Source organism: Heptranchias perlo, chromosome 2 (assembly GCF_035084215.1).
Source record: "Heptranchias perlo isolate sHepPer1 chromosome 2, sHepPer1.hap1, whole genome shotgun sequence".
NCBI lineage: Eukaryota > Metazoa > Chordata > Chondrichthyes > Hexanchiformes > Hexanchidae > Heptranchias > Heptranchias perlo.
Window position 1 is genome coordinate 91,854,080 of NC_090326.1, and position 21,219 is coordinate 91,875,298.

Sequence of the window (21,219 nt, forward strand, 5' to 3'; positions counted from 1 at the left end):
AGAGGACAAGCTAGATGAGGTAATGCTGAAATTGTCTAGAGCATAATAAGACCATGCCTTAAGTACTGCGTGTGCTCAGTTCTGGGCACTGAAACACAAAGGAGACGTTCAGACACAAAAGGAGGCACTTAGAAGTGCCCTGAGGTTGGTCTCTAGTTTTTTTTAAAAAAAACTAGACTCTTTATTTCATTAGATAAAACATAATAGACAAGATAAAAAGAAAGTCACTGAGGAATACACAACTTTAAACGGTCTGCGCCAGACAAGTGCCAGGCAATGACCATCTCCAACAAAAGAGAGAGTCTAACCACCACCCCTTGACATTCAACGGCATTACCATCACCAAATCCCCCACCATCAACATCCTGGGGGTCACCATTGACCAGAAACTTAACTGGACCAGCCACATAAATACTGTGGCCACAAGAGGAAGTCAGAGGCTGGGTATTCTGCAGCGAGTGACTCACCTCCTGACTCCCCAAACCTTTCCACCATCTACAAGGCACAAGTCAGGAGTGTGATGGAATACTCTCCACTTGCCTGGATGAGTGCAGCTCCAACAAAACTCAAGAAGCTCGACACCATCCAAGATAAAGCAGCCCGCTTGATTGGCACCCCATCCACCACCTTAAACATTCACTCCCTTCACCACCGGCGCACCATAGCTGCAACGTGTACCATCAACACGATGCACTGCAGCAACTCACCAAAGCTTCTTCAACAGCACCTCCCAAACCCGCGACCTCTACCACCTAGAAGGACAAGAGCAGCAGGCACATGGGAACACCACCATCTGCACGTTCCCCTCCAAGTCACACACCATCCCGATATTGCCGTTCCTTCATCGTCACTGGATCAAAATCCTGGAACTCCCTACCTACCATCACTGTGGGAGAACCTTCACCATATGGACTGCAGCGGTTCAAGGCGGCGGCTCACCACCACCTTCTCAAGGGCAATTAGGGAGGGGCAATAAATGCTGGTCTTGCCAGCGACGCCCACATCCCATGAACAAATAAAAAAAAACATAAAATGAGAATGCAATTTTTATTTCAGTAGCAGGCTATTATGGAGAAAACCAAGTATTCTCCTATTTTTTTGTTAGACGAATTTCATCTACTTTCTTAGTAGGCAACAGAATATCTTCACATCACGAGAAAGACAAGCTAGCCTTGCCTCTCTCCATCATTCCCTAACTTACCATTGTTGAGAAAGCCAGAGCGTGTGGTTCAAATCAGTTCTAAAAAGAGTACAGAGCGAGAAGATATCCCAAGGAGTAAGTTCTCCACATGTGGAGGGCGCAGGCACCCAACAAACTGAGTTGCAGTTCCAATATATGCTGGGATTTGAATTGCTACTCACTTTTCTACCCAACCTGGATATTTAATGCTTCTCCTAATTCCTTCTCTTGGCTCATAACCTTAAATAAAAAAGCTGAGCAGGAAAAATGACACCTGTTCATGCACACCCCCAATATGTGACGCTTAAGAAAAATTAAAATGAACTTAGTTTTATTGGTATGTGCCATTTTGTACCTCAAGTACCTACAGTGCCGTATATTAAAAAGGGATTTTATATGCAGCTTGGAACAACTCCATTCATTTGAATAGGAGGCAATGCTTTGGCCTGGTTTGGAGTTCAATCTCGAAGCATGCAAGCTGGGAAAAGTTCATACGTGAAAAAAGAGATGCTTAGAGAGATTTTTTTAAAAATAAAGTATAAATTGGGAGAATACTGAAGTCAATGGGAATCAGGGGGAAAACTCTCCAGTGGCTGGAGTTATACCTAGCACAAAAGGAAGATGGTAGAGGTTGTTGGAGGCCAATCATCTCAGCCCCAGGACATTGCTGCAGGAGTTCCTCGGGGAAGTGTCCTAGGCTCAACCATCTTCAGCTGCTAAATCAAGGACCGCCCCTCCATCATAAGGTCAGAAATAGGGATGTTCACTGTTGATTGCACAGTGTTCAGTTCCATTCGCAACCCCTCAGTTAATGAAGCAGTCCCTGCCCGCATGCAGCAAGACCTGGACAACATCCATGCTTGGGCTGATAAGTGGCAAGTTACATTCGCACCAGACAAGTGCCAGGCAATGACTATCTCCAACAAGTGAGAGTCTAACCACCTCCCCTTGACATTCAACGGCATTACCATCACCGAATCCCCCACAATTAACATCCTGGGGGTCACCATTGACCAGAAACTTAACTGGACCAGCCACATAAATACTATGGGTACAAGAGCAGGTCAGAGGCTGGGTATTCTGCGGTGAGTGACTCATCTCCTGACTCCCTAAAGCCTTTCCACCATCTACAAGGCACAAGTCAGGAGTGTGATGGAATACTCTCCACTTGCCTGGATGAGTGCAGCTCCAACAACACTCAAGAAGCTCAACACCATCCAGGACAAAGCCGCCCACTTGATTGGCACCCCATCCACCACCTTAAACATTCACTCCCTTCAAAACCGGTGCACTGTGGCTGCAGGGTGTACCATCCACAGGATGCACTGCAGCAACTCACCAAGGCTTCTTCGGCAGCACCTCCCAAACCCACGACCTCTACCACCTAGAAGGACAAGAGCAGCAGGCACATGGGAACACCACCACCTGCATGTTCCCCTCCAAGTCACACACCATCCCGACTTGGAAATATATCGTTGTCCCTTCATCGTCACTGGGTCAAAATCCTGGAACTCCCTTCCTAACAGCACTGTGGGACAATCTTCACCACACGTGCTGCAGCGGTTCAACAAGGCGGCTCACCACCACCTTCTCATGGGCAATTAGGGATGGGCAATAAATGATGGCCTTGCCACCGACGCCCACATCCCATGAACAAATTTTTAAAAAAAAATTTTACACTGGAACTGCTTCCCTGACCATTTCCTCTCCCTTAACCACCCACCTAATATTCCAAGTCCTTGCAATGCCATGTCATGATCTTTTAGGTCCCTTAATTCCACGAGATGCAGGAGACATAGTAGTGCAAGTTACTAACATAGGAGGCTCGATTTTAAAAGGGTGGCAGGATGGCAGCGGGGTGGAGTTATTCAATGGGTGCACGGCAAACCCAAATAATAAAAACTTACCGTTCCCCACGCGATCACGACTTAATTGGTGCCCCTGAACCTTGTTTCCGGGTTTGCCGTCCGAAAGCTGCGCAGTGGGCGGACTGCGCACCTGCACGACAGGCTGTCAGCTGGAGCGTCTGGATTTAAAGGGCCAGTGCTCCAATGGATTTTGCTGGAGCAAAGAGTAAGACCCCTCAATGGAGCAGCACAGGGCAAGGCTGCTCCAAGATTCAGTGATGCCTCACTTCAGGTGCTACTGGCTGGAGTGTGGAGAAGGAGGGAAACTATTTTACCCAGCAGACAGGAGGAAGTGCCCTGTCTCTGCCATCAAGGCCTGGCTCGAGATGGCAGAGGAGGTCACCAGCAACAACATTTCCCACACCTGGATCCAGTGCAGGAAGCGTTTCGATGACCTAACTAGGTCAGCAAAAGTGAGTACACTTACTAATTCTCCTACATTCTGTGTTCCACACCAACCCCCCCACCCCCAACTCATTCTGCACTGCCAAGACTTCTCCATCACATCACTCTTCACACCCACTTAAGGCTCATCCTCAACTTACCTGCACTTCCTCACCTCCCCATTTGTGACCCCACCACTGCCACTCACTCCAATCCTGATCCAATGTGATCTCTCTGACTGATGCTCACCCTCTGATGCACCTCTTTCACGGTCAGCCTCAACCAAACCAATGCATTCATCGGTTGGCCACTTCACCATCACTCACTCACACGTCTGTACTTTCTCCCCTTCTAGAAGAGAGCACAAAATGCACGCAAAAGGGCGAGGATTGGAGGGTGGCCACAACAAATAGTGGTCCTCAGACGTGGAGGAGGCAGCTCTGGAGATCAGCCGCACCCTCAATTGCCTGTCCATTGGGGACGCCTAGACTGGCACCCCACAAACGTCTGGTGACACAACTTTAACATTCATCACACACATGAATTGATGATAACAATGCTTGCAATGTGGAACACCTCAGTATGCTCATCACGACACATCTGTGATTATGCTTAATAGTGCTTTCTGTTCTCTTACAGGCCCTTCAACGACCGCTGTGATGGCAGAGGGCGATTCCTCAGAGGAGCTCCCGGTTTCTGAGGGCGCACCGTCACATCTTAGCGAGCCATCCACCAGCGCAGATACTCTCACCTCGGTGGGTCCTAGCAGTCAGTTAGTTGGGTTGGCACCTGGTGAGTCACCACACAAGTGAGCACAAGCAGACACTGGTGGCAGGGGCAGCTGTGGAGAGTCCGCGTCAGTGGGCGCACTCCTCGCCAGGCTCTGCGCAGCTGAACGCAGATGCTGAACCCCAGGGGCCATCCTTTAAAAGGAGAATAATCAAGGGACAGCAGCACATTTGCGAGGTACTGGAATAAGTGCTACGCACATACTCCAAAATAGCACAGAGGATGGAGTCCAACTCCTGCATTAGTGGAATGGTGGCACACGTACGTGAGAGAATCTCTGAGATAGTGTCAGAGACGTGAGCAACTGTCCGAGATTGTGTCGGATGTAACGGCTGAAACGTCTGAGATAGTGTCGCAGGTAAGTGTGGCAATGTCTGCAATGGAGAGAAGGCTAGCCTCCGTTGAGCTTCAAGCATAGCTCATAAATGAGTCCATTCCGGCCCGGACAGCGACCTTTTGGACTCACGGTGAACATTCTGCCACCTTCAACAGGCGGACAGAAACTTGACAACTGAGCTTCCAAGGCATCACACATGTCCTCCAAACTGTTCTCCAGCTGAGTGGTAGGAGTGGCGTGGGCCTAGTCCAGGAGAGGCGAAAGGGGACGTGGAAGTGGTAACACCACTCAAAGCGCTCCCATGTTTCACCCGTTGCCCCCCCTCAACCAGTACCCGCAATGCTGCCTCCACTCCAGGTGGCCGAGTCAGCCCCTGGACAGGTGCAGGTGGAGCAGTCTTTGGAGGGGCCCTCACGGGCTCCAAAACCCAGAGGGCGTAGGCCGAAAGCATCTAAGCAGTCCAGGCATGAACATGAGCAACCTGCCACTACCTCTGCTGCAGCCACAGGGGATGCACCACGTAGAAATAGTAGGAAGAGAAAGGCTAAGGATTTGTGATCACGAAGGGTATCTGACAGACTGGCATTATTTTCATTTATATTTGGTTTTTGATGAAAGTCACATTAAATGTTATCATTCTCACCACTACTGCCACGACTTGCCCATTCTTGACTGACTTTTGTGATAGAGCCATCTATGTGCTTCACCATGAACGGCGACTCGATGTCACCCAATGGGTCACTTTACAGTGGGTGTATGTGTAGTTGCAGACTGTTTTGTGCCGGCAAGGGCTGGTAAAAAACAAAGGGCTGGTGTTGGTGCTGGTCTTTCCAGGTGGCGTGAGGACTGGACTCTTCTCACTTTCTCGCTGGTGCGTATTGAAGCACTCCCCCAAAACGATCGAGGCACCAAAATCACATCTTCAGCAGTCCTATCACATGTGCAATTATAGACCTGGTGACGATGTGACGGTCATTGTATAGACACTGTTGCTCGGTGATGGGGTTCCTCAGTGATGTCGTGAGCCACATGTGCAGAGGGTATCCCTTGTCCCGAGGAGCCAGCCCTTAAGGGTGTTCGGTGCGTGGAAGAGGCCCGGGTGTTGGAATCCCTCAGGATGAGCGAATCGTTGCAGCTGCCAGGGAAACATAGAAAATAGGAGCAAGAGTAGGCCATTCAGCACTTCGGGCCTGCTCCGCCATTCAAAATTATCATGGCTGATCGTCTAACTCAGTATCCTGTTCCCGCTTTTTCCCCATATCCCTTGGTCCCTTTAGCATTAAGAAATATATCTATCGGCTTCTTGGATACATCTAATGACTTGGCCTCCACTGCCTTCTGTGGTAGAGAATTCCACAGGTTCACCACCCTCTGCGTGAAGAAATTGCTCATCATCTCGGTTCTAAATGGCATACCCCGTATCCTGAGATTGTGACCCCTGGTTCTGGACTCCCCAGCCATCGGGAACATCATCCCTGCATCTAGTCTGTCTAGTCCTGTTAGAATTTTATATGTTTCGATGAGATCCCCTCTCAATCTTCTAAACTCTAGTGAATATAGGCCTGGTCGACCCGATCTCTCCTCATAAGTCAGTCCTGCCATCCCAGGAATCAGTCTGGTAAACCTTCGTTGCACTCCCTCCATGGCAAGGACATCCTTCCTCAGATAAGGAGACCAAAACTGCACACAATACTCCAGATGTGGTCTCACCAAGGCCCTGTGCAACTGCAGTAAGACATCCCCGTTCATGTACTCATATCCTCTTGCAATGAAGGCCAACATACCATTCGCCTTCCTAACTGCTTGCTGCACCTGAATGCTCACTTTCAGTGACTGGTGTACAAGGACACCCAGGTCTCATTGCACGTCCCCTTTTCCCAATCTATCACCATTCAGATAATAATCTGCCTTTCTGTTTTTACAACCAAAGTGGATAACCTCACATTTATCCACGTTATATTGCCATGTTCTTGCCCACTCACCCAACTTGTCTAAATCACATTGGAGCCTCTTTGCATCCTCCTCACAGCTCACATTCCACCCCAGCTTTGTGTCATCTGCAAACTTGGAAATGTTACAATTAGTACCTTCATCCAAATCATTGATATATTGTGAATAACTGGGGCCCAAGCAATGATCCCTGTGGTACCCAACTAGTCACTGTCTGCCACCCAGAAAAAGACCCGTTTATTCCTACTCTCTGTTTCCTGTCTGTCAACCAATTCTCAATCCATGCCAGTATATTCCCCCCAATCCCATGTGCTTTAATTTTGAACACTAACTTCTTGTGTGGGACATTATCAAAAGCCTTCTGAAAATCCAAATACTCCACACCACTGGTTCTCCCCTATCTATTCTACTAGGTACATCCTCTTAAAAACACTAGTAGATTTGTTAAGCATGATTTCCCTTTCATAAACCCATGTTGTCTTTGTCCAATCCTGTTAATGCCCTCCAAGTATTCTGTTATCACATCTTTTCTAATACTCTAGCATTTTCCCCACTACTGATGTTAGGCCAACTGGTCCGTAATTCCCTGTTTTTTTCTCTCCCTCCTTTTTTAAATAGTGGGGTCACATTTGCCACCCTCCAATCTGTAGGAACTGTTCCAGAGTCTATAGAATTTTGGAAGATGACCACCAATGCATCCACTATTTCCAGGGCCACTTCCTTTAGTACTTTGGGATGTAGATTATCAGGCCTTGGGGACGTGTCAGCCTTTAGGCCCATTAATTTCCCTAGCACTATTTTTTTTTACTAATACTGGATTCCTTCAGTTCCTCCCTCTCACTAGACCCTTGGTTCCCTAACATTTCTGGGAAGTTATTTTGTGAAGACAGAACCAAAGTATGTGTTTAATTGTTCTGCCATTTCTTTGTTCCCATTTTAATTTCCCCCATTTCTGACTGTAAGGGACCTACATTTGTCTTCACTAATCTTTTTCTCGACATATTTATAGTATCAGGCATGCACATGAAGGAATGTTTTGCGGTGGTCACAAACGAGCTGAGCGTTGATGGAGTGATATCCCTTTCCGTTGATGAACAGTCCTGGCTTGTGTGGAGATGCTCGGATTGCTATATGCAATCAATAGCACCCAGTACATGTGGGAAGCCAGCCACAGAGTGAAATCCCACTGCCCTCTCCGTCCGGCTGAGGTTGTCCATGGGGAAGTTGACGTATTGCGCAGCTCTGTGAAACAAGCAGTCGGTGACCTGCCTTATGTACTTGTGTGCAGATGACTGAGACCCTGGCGATGTCACCAGTGGCACCCTGGAATGATCTGGAGGCGAAGAAATTGAGACCAGTGGTCACTTTGACTCCAACGAATAATGAGATGCCGCCAGGCCCAGCAGGGGGCAACTCGGCATGAAGGAAGCTGCAGATGTCTGCGACCACCTGGCGACTCACTCTCAGCCTCCGTATGCACTGCTCCTCAGAGAGGACCAGGAAGCTGAGCTTTGGTCTATAGACCCTCTGACGAGGGTAGTGCCTCCTGCCATGTTGCTCCCTCTTTTGTTGCCCTCTCTGCTCTTGTGCAGGTGCCTGTAGCACAGTACTGTGTTGTGGAGCTCCAAGTGGCGGAAGTGCACACTGTGCCTGGCGAGGATGGTGATGTTGCTCATCCTTGGATGTAGTGGTGAATGCAGCTATGGTGCCCCCATCCTGATGGTGTCAGTTTGAGGGGGTCCAAAAAGTTAGTAAATATGTGTAAACAGAACAATTCTGAGTGGAAACCAAGAATTCTCAGTCTGAACACACAGATCTCCCAGCCAAAAGTTTGTCTGAGAGAACAGAGTGCCCTGCTGCAATAACTCACCTTTTATCCCCATGTGTCAAACAACCATTTGAATGTCCAACTGGCTGCCAGCTGAAACACCACTTATTCCCCACGGCATGTTTCACACAGCACACGAAACACGCTGAGGCAGCGTTGAAATTGCTTGCCTTCACTCTTAATTAGATTCATGTACATTTCAAGTTCAACAATGCAGTGGTTCATGATCTGCTAATATGAGTGGGATTGTTTAAGCTCTACACTTTATGTTTAGGTATTGCAGTAGCAAATCACTTTACAAAGAAGTTGTTCATATTAGTTGCACTAGGGAATTCCAACAAGCTCATTTTTGAAAGGTTGAGTAAGAAAAAAATCACTTTTCACATTTAAAGTTAAAGTTAATCGGAAAGCACTTTACAAGTTACTGACTTAATATTTCTAAACAAGCAAATGCAGATACATGGACAATTCCCATTTTAAAAAACAGCCGTGAGAGCATCATTTTTCCACGTACGGCACACTTGCAAAAATATCAGCTTCTCTGCGTTTGAATGACTGTGGCCATGGATGCCTCCATAATTATCACTGCTGCTTAATGAACAGTTTTCCAATTAGTGTAATTCAATTGTAGTGAATGACATAATATCTGTGTTCTCCTTCTCCCAGTATGAATTACACAGCCTGGTTTGGACCAACTTGTTCAAGAAAATTAATGATTAAAGGGATTAGGTGAAAAAAAATATTGTGATCAGCCTAGAAAGTAGAGAGTTACTCATGTTTGATGCCTTACCTCCTCAGCAGGGTAAAAGCAATAGTTCCAGTACCAGAATGTTTTGGGTAGATAGCTTTTTGACAGATGATGCTCTGGTGGAAAAGGATGAAATGTTTCCTTTTTATTAGTGTCCCTGGAATCACCAGCTTCTACGTTAACGGTCTCCATACATTTCCCCATGGCCAAATCTTCTGTAGATGTAAAATGACCACATTTGCCCGTCTTGAAGGCATCAATAAATCTTTTCAATGCTTCCTTGCTCAGCACATACCCAGCTCCACCACTCATGTATCCTTGCTTAACATATGGCTTAAATTTTCTTCCAAAGAATATAGGCTGATCAGGGGAGTACTTTGATAGCAGCCAGCGCAGATTGTCAACAACAACATAAGTATCATCATCTGCTTTCATAAACCAATCAGCATCATTCAAGTGATGTTCATAAACATACTGAAAAGCTTTGATAGTTTTCCAATATAACTGGTCCCTGCCTTCTTTAACATCCAGACCCACCGTAGGGAAATCTTTGTTTTCTTCTGAGCTCATGAAAAGCATAATATTGCATTTTTTGCTCCAAGTGGCTTTGACATGTTTGGCCTTCGTGGCTAGGTTCTGGGGCCCAGTCATCACCCAGCAGAGGATTCGTACTTTCTTATACAGCTCATCGGCAATGCTTCTGTTTTCATCTGGGCAGAGAAGATACATGTATTTTTTTTTTAAAAAGATTGACAAAATATGAGAGAATTAGTCTAAACAATCAGCTATGAACATTCAGAATTCTGTGTACCCATATTACTTCAGTTAAAATACCTCTAAACTAGAGAACACCGGAAAAAAAACTTACTACAGCAAATGCAGGGATTCCAACAATATCTGTACATTTCATTTATCTTTTTCGTCCCTGTGCAATTGCCATTCTTTTCTGGCTGGGAGGGAAGACAAATTCTGGCTATTCAGCATGAACTGTTTTCAAGCAGGGGAGAGGGGGGCTGGGGAAAGAGAAGTGAACTGGAATTTAACATTGATGGAGATAGAATGGGACACTTGGAATGGTTCAGCGAAAATCTGAACATTCACCTGTGCTAGTTATGCCTCATTGCTGGTGGTAATTTGAACTCCCTAATCTATGTTAGGGATTAAAGCACTCTTTTGCTTGAGCTATCAGATTTTGCGTAGATGGTTACATTTGTGCAATCTATTGCAAAGCAATTACTTTATACCTTATAACTCAATAAAGTAAGTTGAGTCCGATCACATTTTACTGAAGTACCTTCCAGCTCAGGCCATCAATCCATAAAAGCTAAAATCAATCTCCAACCTCACTTTTCTTAACTTTTAAGCAATGTTTGGGTTACAAATTCATTTTTTCCATTTCCATCTGTATCATGTGGGAAATTCAAACTTCCTATCGCGTTATTTAGGAGATGGGTATAATTTTCTGTGAAAACTCAGAAGGAAAGTAATTTCAAGGAAATATTGAAGTACTGACCATTATATAGTTTTCTCTATCTTTGAACAGAGAGAGGAATAGATTGTTAAAGCAAAGGGAAAAAAAAAATCAGTGCAATATTCCTCGAAGTCTTTCCCCCCCCACCCCCTCAGTAGCCTCACTGATGACAATGCCCCTTAGACCCCTCCAGGTGAGCCATCTGAACTGCCAAAGTGAAGCAGCAGAGAAAAAATCTGAGAAAATGAATAAGGACAGCTGAATCTGGGACAGTCTTGACTAATGGCACTTTTAGTATGAACCTATTTGGCTGTTTTCTGCATACCTAATGGTTTGAGAGATTTATGTAAATAAATTACTTTTATAAGTTAAAATAGTGATAACTGACTCAAGGAGCTGAATGGCATATCCCTGTTCCTATGTGCACATTAGGCCTTATTCTGGATTCCTTCCTCAACTTTTAACAAAAAGGGAGCAGAAGCGACCGAGACACAATGTCAACTATAGAATAAAAGATGCAACCATGCCACCATGAACTAGGGTGAAATAAAGAGAAACACTATCAGGTAGACAACCTCATATTCTTCCTGATTTGTTCACCTTCTACACACAAATTAATTACACTAAAGCAGTAAAATAACAGAAGTGGGTAACACTTAGTGAGTGGTTAAATTAGCACAGTAATGCTAATAGGAAGTACCCCAACTCTACCATGTGGTGCCTCAAAGAGTCCACAGGACCTTTAGCATGATTAGTCCATGGATCTCGAGAGGGAAGAGCATCTGAATTGCATGGTGATAAAATCAATCCTATTGTAGGGATACTTTGCCTAGATATGACTTGAACCAAGTACCTATGGAGGACAGATTGTCTGACTACAATTTGTTGAAGAAATTGTTCAGCTTCCCCATGGCACTCAGGATCTGCTGGCTGGATGGTTGGTTGCCTTTGCAGATTTCCGAGAGGGACCTTGGAAATTTAGTCATCAGGCTACTGCAGAGTTAAATGAAGGCAGTCACCTTGAACAAGAACTTTGTGAATAGTGCTGAATGGGAATAACTTAGGGTTATCTAGGGTAGGGTTCTCTGCCTCTGTCGAAGTACATTTGTCAGGTCTTTGGTCAAGATGGGTACTGTTACCACACATCATTCAACTGGTCTGAATGATATACGAAAACAATACTCACCTGTAACATTTCCTGATGGATTAAAATAGCAAAGAGCCTTTGCTCCACTACAGGTCAGAAATCTCCCATACTTTTGGTGACAATGGGGTAAAACAGGGGTAGAAGCAGCAAGTCATTTTCTTGTGTTAAGGGAGCATTCTCCAGATTGATAAAGAAATCTTTACATTTAAAGCTAAAAGCCCCAACAGGAATACTACCTGACTCTCTCGTGTAAATTATTCCTTTGAACTGCAGGTTGCATTAAAAGTCATATGCCCTAGAAAAAAAGCGATGCTCAATCTTTTAACCAACGAATTATTACAGAATAACCAGTTTGTCATGTTAAATCACTAAATGGAAGACAAATCCTACTCCTAGCCCACAAACAAACAAACAGAAAACAATATTATACAGGTTTAACTAGTATACAGGTTATACAAAATGCCCCAAGACACTTTACATCAGAAGGAGGGAAAAAAAAAAATCAATCATTCACAGAACAAAAATTATAAGAGGAAAGGGAGCTAACTGAAGTTGAAGAAATAAGTTTTGAAAACGGAAAGAGAAAAACCAAGTTGGAGGGGTTTAATAGACAGAATTCAAGAGCAAAGGACCATGGTTAGCCGAAAGCTCTGCCACTCATATTTGAAGCTGGATGGGGACAACACTCAATCCAAACTCTCAAGAGCAGAGGAGGGGAACAAAAGTGATGAACTATAAAGCATCACCTTAACTATATTCTAAAGTAACTATAATGATATTTCTCATTCTTCATTTTGAAATAAAATGCATGTTCCAAAATACGTAGAAGACTTTTTTCCCCAACCTACAGTGGATTATAACGATCTGTTGTGACCCTGACCAATATAAGACCAGGAGTAGGCCATTTGGCCCCTCGAGCCTGCTCCGCCATTCAATGAGATCATGGCTGATCTGATTTTTACTTCAACTCCACTTTCCTGTCTTTTCCCCATATCCTTTGAGATTATATAACTTTACTCAAGACTTCACTCACTGATTTGGGTTTAGTTGTGATCTAAAAGATGGACTGTAAGATACCATACATCTTCTCTCCTTAAACTAAAAGTATGTTCCATACCAAATCTATTAACTTACATTTAGTTGAGCCACCTCACAATGTAATCATTCAAATTTAAACTTTATGGAGCCCATTCATGTGACAACAGGCATTGATGTTTTATATTTTATTAAAAATTCTAGAGTGCTAACAATAGAGTAGTATGCAGGTGGACAACATGCACAGAGTGATGGGACACAGACTCCATCTCAGTCCATTGAGTTGTTGATCTCAGCCAGGTCACTGTTGGAAAGCATCAAGTGGATACCATGGGCTCAATTTTAAAACGGAGCCAGGAAGGGGGCAGGGGAGTCAGTGAGGTTGGGAATCCCATTAGTATGGGTTTCCCGGATGTCCTTACAATTTTGACGAAAGGACTTTTTTTTTTTATCGGTTTCCCTTCCAACTGGGAAGGGAGACGAGCTTGGGGGGGGGGGGGGGGGGGGAATTTGGGGTAGGAAAATTGGGGTTCCGGTCAGTGCAGATAGGCTTTTTGGGCCTGGGGGAAGCACTCTTGCTCCTCCGGGCCCACAAGCTGTGCCCTTCTATGCACTTACCCGTTAGACTCGGGCCTTCTCGCCTCCTTCCACGAGACGTTAAACAGAAGGCCCGGAAATCCCAGCCCCCTGGGGTTGAAATAGAGAATTAGTGAAAATTGGAAGCAGAAGCCTCCTTGAAAAGGTTTTAAGGCCCATCCCGCCTCCTGGGAGCAGGTTGGCAGCCTTCCCCTTGTCCCGCCCCGTGAAAACTGAAAATGGGTGGGTTGGAGGCGGGTCTGAAATGGTGGCAATTTTCAATGCCCCCCCTCTGCCCACAACCCACCCGTTTTTTACTTTTAAAAATCGAGCTCCATACATTTGGCAATAGGGAGGGAGGAACAGTCAACATTGATCACTGTCAAACCTTTCCTACTGGCAGCTTCAGATCTACATTGCCAGAGGCCTCCTAAAACTCGATTGCCCACAGATTGATGACACAGGAAAGAAAAAAAGTGAGGCAGGGCACAGCATACTCTTTTATATAGGTTTGAAGTTAAAAAAAGACAATAGAATTTGGGTTGAAACAAATCTGTTGTAGCAAACATTCTCCAGGCCCCAACTGACGTTCCAATACAGCTAGCAGAGAAGGTCAAATTGCTGATTTTGTTTCGAGTCATCGCCATAGTTTCTGGTAAGTGAAGTCTGACTGTACATTAACAAATCTTAGTGAGATGCAAGCCATTTGAACCATCTCGTGCTTCAGATAGCATTTATTAAAAAAAAATTGAAGGATTCTGATTTATAATATTACCTGCAGCTATCAACTACCTTATAATTCCCCATTACCTATCGTGATGGTACAATATAGCTTTAATCAGGGTGTAAATATCTATGTAGTTCCACCATATATTACATAAAATGAGAAAGATACCTTTATGTTGACTGATATCGGCATTAAAGTTCATCTCTCCTTGAAGATGTTGATGGTGTTGATCTGAGTCCTCTAAATGGCCATGAGGGTCATTGTAGAGCAGATGACTGTGCTGCGGCGTTTCCTTATTTATTGCATTAATCGCTAGATGGCAGATGACAAATCCTAATCCCAACCCACAACAAAACATGAGCAGAGATATTATAGACCGCGACAATGCCATTTCCAAGCAGTAACGTGCTGGGGAAGAAGAGGAAAAAAATGTCACCCTTAATAGATTGCAAACACATTGTGACACTTCATTACAGGTCAATTCACAAATGTAACAGCCGATCAGGAGATTGATTGTTCCACTGTATGGTGCTTCCAACAAGGGGATATTTCCAGAGGTACAGGTCTCTGCCACCAAAACTTTCAAAAGGACTCACTGAAACTTTCACCCTTCAGTCTGTGCGGTATATTATGTTTCTGTGGAAACTCTAAGTGAGTGGCCTTGATTATTATGTGTTCCTTTACCTATATACTTAATTATATCGCTTACCTTTTTTAACGCCCAGGAGAAACAGCAAGATGGTCAGAAGGTATTGATGGCTTCACTAGGGTTGGGGAGTACTCATGGGGCCTGGCAGTAGTGGGGCTAGGGGTCATGGGTTTAGGTAGCATTGAGGGGCGATGTTGGGTTTGGTGTCACTGCAGTGGGGGTGCTACAGTCTGGCAACACTACATTGGGGATGTTATGATTTTTGAGGATTAGGACTTTCCTCCCTTGGAGTTTAGGTGCATGGGTGTGGGGGCAGGGTAAGATTTGGAAGGATATCAGTGATGGTACTAAGGGATGAAGGTTTATGGCATGGTGGATGTTGGGGGGTGGGCTCTCTGAATGTGAGTGTAGGGATGTTGCAGCACTGCAGGAAGTTTCTTTGTTGGGAAGAATTTATATGTGAGCCTTTACTAAGCACAAAATCCAGCAGTTTCTATAGTTTAAAAGCAACCAGGCATTTTGCATAATTAATAGAAGAACATTCACAAGATATTCTGCTCTATTGTTCGTACAAGTTTGTTCTTTGGTCTATGGCAAGTTGGTTGATCTCTGCCACAAACCACAGTCAGTACTAGCACCCCAAGGCTAAAGAATAGAAAGTTACCTCTGCTGTAAAGTCTGTGTCTGTCTGCATGGGCATTGGTTAATGATTTGATCAGACTTGGCTATGGTAACTCCCAATGGTTGGATAACTAACCAACATCTAGGCTTACACAAAGAATGGACATACTGGACGGTTGTTAGCATCTGTGGAGTCATACCCCACCACAGGTCAGCATTTTCAGGAGAGTAGGGGAAACAACTGGGGGACTGCAAGCACACAAAAAAAAATCATGGTTGATGAGAGTTGTTTGCAAACAACGAAATTGTGATTGCCGTGCCCCCTAACAGACCTTTGAAAATGATCAATAATGCAGAAATTAAGAACTGTGTTTAACAGTCAGTTACAAATGCTACTACCATTACCTAAAACAATACCGGCTGACTGAAGCTGAATTCAATATAATGATGATTAGTTGAAATTCAAATTAAGCACTACAGAAGGACCCTAAACCAGCAAATTGCACAACCACATTTTTACATTACTGATTGTCTGGCACTAGAACCAATTTAGCAACTTTATTAAGGAAAATATTTTATAGAATTTACAAAGGAAGCAGAGGACATTAAAAAGGTCCTCCAGTGTCTACCTTTAAGTATTTATTGGAAAAGTATTAATACTAATCGCAGACAGGTTACCATTCAATTGGGGCCACCATCCTCATTATTCTCTTCCTCCCACCCCTCCCCCCACCAACTCCTTGTTGCTTTCAATCGAGTAGTAGAGTACTGAAAAATGAGGGCAAACAATAAAACTTATTCTGCACCTAGTTGGATACACTCTACAAAGAGATTACCCCCAATTGAAAGGCTAGCTATCAAAAGGCTGAATTTCCCCATCGTCCATCGTAACTTCAACAGAACTTGATCTTTGGATCTTCCGCCAAATTTACGGCAGACAATTGGGAGAATCCCCACAGAAATTAACGGCACGTGTTTAGTTTCTATTCTAAAAAGGTCTGATATACGAGTGGACAAGGTAGGAACGTATACCGGAGAACTTCTTCAAAGTCAATTCATTACTGCACCAAATTTTCTCCTTGATGATTTTAGTGATCTTGTAATTCAAGCTAAACTCTCTGCCATTAAAAATTTTGACACTACATAAATCATTTTATTTAACTTTTACTACTTGGTTGAATTGGTACTCCTTCCATTTTTGTTTGCATGCAAGTTATGCTATTTACACTAACAGGTTAGGCAACAGTGCGATCACTCATACTAATCTGCAGGGGTGATTAAAAAAACAGGAACTATAAGTACTGTTTACCTTTTCTTCCTTAACCCGGGCCCCGATTTTCGAATCAAATTGCGGGTGCATTGGGGGCTCCAAAAATTGGGGAAATCCCGAGTGGGATCGGAAGCCGGCTCCAACCCACCGACTTCCGGGTTCCCCAAAGACGTGTCTGTGTGCGCGCCTCACGAATGCGGAAGTCCCACCGGCAATTAAAGCCGGCGGGATGATACTTTAAGTATTTGAAGTAGTTGATTTCATGGTGATTGAGGCAGGGAACTGATTTTCATTCAGCCTCAGCGTGTTTCCCGTGCTGTGTGAAACACTGTGTTTTAGGAGACATATTTCAGCTGGCAGCCAGTTGGACATCCAAATGCTTGTTTGACAGATGGGGATAAAAGGTGAGTTATTGCAGCAGGGCACTCAGTTCTTTCAGATCTCTCAGCCAAAAGTTTGTCTTTGTGTTTTCACTGAAAATTCTCAGTTTCCACTCAGAATTCTTCTGTTGATACATATTTACCAACTTTTCGGACCCCCTCAAACTGACACCATCAGGATGGGGAGATGCCATGGCTGCATTCACCACTACATCAGAGGACGAGCAACATCACCATCCTCGCCAGGCACGACGTGCACTTCCGCCACTTGGAGCTCCACAACACAGTTCTGCACCACAGGCACCCGCACAAGAGAGAACGATGTCGCAGGAGGTACTACCCACGCCAGAGGGTCTACAGACCAAGGTTCAGCTTCCTGGACCTCGGAGGAGCAGTTCACACGGAGGCTCAGACTGAGTCGCCAGGTGGTCGCAGAGCTGCTCCCGGCTCAGCCAAATGGCATCTCATTACCAGTCGCTGTCAAAGTCATCACTGCCCTCAACATCTTCGCCTCCGGATCATTCCAGGGTGCCACCAAGGACGTCGCCGGGGTGTCTCAGTCATCTGCACACAAGTGCATAAGGCAGGTCACCGACGGCTTGTTCCACAGGGCCTCGCAATAAGTCAGCTTCCCCATCGATGACCTCAGCCAGACGGAGACAATAATCAACGCTCAGCTCGTTTGTGACCAAAACATTCCTTCACGTGTGCGCCAGATTCCCTGGGAGCTGCCAGATTCTTTCATTCTGAGGGAATCCAACAGCCCGCCCCTCTTCCACGCACCGAACACCCTTAAGGTCTGGCCCCTCAGGGACAAGGGATACCCTCTGCACACATGGCTAATGACACCCGAGGAACCCCATCACTGAGCAACAACATCAATACAACGACAGCCACATCGCCACCAGGTCTACAATTGAGCATACCATAAGGCTGCTCAAGATGCGATTTAGGTGCCTTGGTTGTTCTGGGGGAGCACTTCAATACGCAACAGACACAGTGGGATGCATTATAGTAGTGTGTTCTGTCCTGCACAACAGAGAGGGGTGCCTCTTAAGGAGGCCCCATCCACCTCTGCCATCCACATTGGAGGAGAAGGCGGAGGAGGAGGACGAACCCATGGCCAGAGCAGCGGCTCACCTGGCTACTCGTGAGGCCAGTGAGTCACTGATATGCGAACAGTTCTCCTAACATCAGAAAGTGTGAAGAGTCCAGTCCTCAGACCACCTGGGAAGAGCAGCGCCGACACCAGCACCACCGCCCACCGCCCCCCCCCCCCGCACAAAACAGTCCTGCAACCACAGATATACCCAGTGTAAAGTGACCCAATGGGTGGCATCAAGTGCCACCGTTCATGGTGAAGCTTATGAAAGAGCGCCATCACAAAAGCCAGTCAAGAATGGGCAAGACATGGCAGTAATGGTGAGAATTATAACATTTAATGTTAATATAACAAAAACAAATATAAATGAAAAACAGGACAGTCTGTCAGACACGCTTGTGCATACCCTTCGTGATCAGAAATCCTTAGCCTTCCTCTTCCTACACCTTCTACGTGGTGTATCCTCTGCAGCAGAGGTAATGGCAGGTTGCTCTTGTTCATGCCCTGACTGCTTAGATGCTTTGGGCCTATGCCCTTTGGGTTTTGGAACCCGTGAGGGTCCCTCCAAAGACTGCTCCACCTGCATGGGGGCTGACTCGACTACCTGGAGAGGAGGCAGCATTGCGGGTACTGGTTGAGAGGGGGGCAACGGGTGAAACTTGGGAGCGCTTTGAATGGCGTTCCCACTTCCACATCCCTTTTCGCCATCATCCCTCTCCTGGGCCAGGGATACGTCACTACTACCGCTCTGCTGGACAACAGTTATGGAGGACGTGTGATGCCTTGTAAGGCCAGTGCTAGTGTATCTGTCTGCCTGCCCGTTTAAGGCAGCAGAATGTTGTTCACCCTGAGTCCAAACTGCCTGATTGAACTCATTTGTGAGGGGTGCTTGAAGCTCAACGGAGGCTAACCTTCTCTCCATCGCAGACATTTTCACACTTACTTGTGCCGCCATTCCACTAATGCAGGAGTTGGACTCCTCTATCCTCTGCACTATTGTGGAGAGTGCATGTGGCACCTGTTCCAGTACCTCACAAATGTGCTGCTGTCCCTCGATCATTCTCCTTTTAAAGGATGGCCCCTGGGGTTCAGCATCTGCGTCCAACTGAGCAGAGCCAGGAGAGGAGTGCGCCCAACCAGTGCGGACTCTCCAAGCTGTCCCAGCCACCAGTGTCTGCTCGTGCTCACTTGTGTGTGGTGACTCATCAGGTGCCAACCCAATTACTAGGACCCACCGAGATGAGAGTATCTGCGCTGGTGGATGGCTCGCTATGGTGTGACAGTGCACCCGCAGATGCTGGAAGGTCCTCTGAGGAATCACCCTCTGTCATCACTACGGTCGTCGAAGGGCCTGTAAGAGAACAAAAGGCAATATTAATCGTTATCACAGATGTGTCATGTTGCGATGAGCGTACTGAGGTGTTCAACATGCCAAGCATTGTTAACATCAATTCATATTGTGTGTGATGAATGTTAAAGTTGTGTCACCAGACGTTTGTGGGGTGCCAGCCTCGGCATCCACGACGGACAGACACTCGAGGGTGCAGCTGATCTCCAGGGCATCCTGCTCCGCATCTGTAAGGACCACTACTTGTTGTGGCCCCCCTCCAGTCCTTGTCCTCTTGTGTGCATTTTGCACTTTCTCCTCCCAGGAGGGGAGAAAGTACAGATGTTTGAGTGAGTGATGGTGAAGTAGCCAACCGATGAATGCATTGGTTTGGGTGAGGGTGACCATGAAAGAGGTGCATCGGAGGGTGAGTATGAGACAGAGACATCATATTGGATCAGGATTGGGATAAGTGGTAGTGGTGGGCTGAGTAATGGGGAGGTGAGGAAGTACTCAGGAAGTGCAGGTAAATTGAGGATGAGCCTTAAGTGGGTGTGAGGAGTGATGTGATGGAGTTGATGGAGTAGTCTTGGCAGTGCAAAATGAGATTGGGGGGGGGGGGGGAAGTGCATCACGGAATGTAGGAGAATCAGTAAGCGTACTCACTTTTGCTGACCTAGTTAGGTTGTTGAAATGCTTCCTGCACTGGACCCAGGTGCGGGAGATGTTGCTGCTGCTGGTGACCTCCTCTGCCACCTCGAGCCAGGCCTTCTTGGTCGCAGAGGCATGGCACTTCCTTCCGTCCGCGGAGTAAAATACTTCCCCCCACCTCCTCCTCCTCCTCCTCCTCCTCCTCACCCCAGCCAGTAGCTGCTGCAGTGAGGCATCATTAAACCTCGGAGCAGCCTTGCCCCTGTGCTGCTCCATTGTGCGTTTTTGGTGTTTGCTGCAGCAAAAGCCTTTGGAGCAATGGCCCTTTAAATAGAGCCGCTCCAGTTGACAGCCTGTCATGCGGGTGCGCAGTCCGCCTACTGTGCAGCTTTCGGACGGCAAACCCGGATAGCTAAGTTAAGGGCCACCAATTAACTCGCAATTGCGTGGGAAATGTTAAGATTTTATTAGTTGAGATACCCACACGCCCATTGACCCCCTCCCCGCTGCCATCCTGCCGCCCTTTCAAAATCGAGCCCTGGTCTCAATTGCCATTGGTGTCTAAATGTTGTAGAGGACAAATTCTTTGAAAAAGCTATTTTAACACTTTCATCTCTGACAAAACATAGAAACATAGAAAATAGGAGCAAGAGTAGGTCATACGGCACTTCGGGCCTGCTCCGCCATTCAAAATGATCGTGGCTGATCGTCTAACTCAGTACCCTGTTCCCACTTTTGCCCCATGTCCCTTGATCCCTTTAGCATTAAGAAATATATCTATCTCCTTCTTGAGTACATCTAGTGACTTGACCTCCACTGCCTTCTGTGGTAGAGAATTCCACAGGTCCACCACCCTCTGCGTGAAGAAATTTCTCCTCATCTCGGTTCTAAATGGCATAGCCCGTATCCTGAGACTGTGACCCCTGGTTCTGGACTCCCCAGCCATAGGCAACATCCTCCCTGCACCTAGTCTGTCTAGTCCTGTTAGAATTTTATATGTTTCGATGAGATCCCCTCTCATTCTTCTAAACTCGAGTGAATATAGGCCTGGTCGACCCGATCGCTCCTCATATGTCAGTCCTGCCATCCCAGGAATCAGTCTGGTAAACCTTTGTTGCACTCCCTCCGTGGCAAGTATAT

General features: G+C 46.0%; 1 protein-coding gene across 1 annotated transcript in view; it reads right to left on the reverse strand.

Annotated features, from left to right (window-relative positions):
• LOC137341173 (glycoprotein-N-acetylgalactosamine 3-beta-galactosyltransferase 1-like) overlaps positions 1-21,219 on the reverse strand; it is a 43,141-nt gene that overhangs the window by 4,846 nt on the left and 17,076 nt on the right. The window contains exons 2-3 of the mRNA XM_068004173.1: positions 14,248-14,487; positions 9,166-9,833 (exon numbers count right to left, since the gene is read on the reverse strand). Of these exons, the coding sequence (XP_067860274.1) occupies positions 9,166-9,833; positions 14,248-14,470 (891 nt within the window). The 5' untranslated portion in view covers positions 14,471-14,487. The remainder of the gene's footprint in view (positions 1-9,165; positions 9,834-14,247; positions 14,488-21,219) is intronic.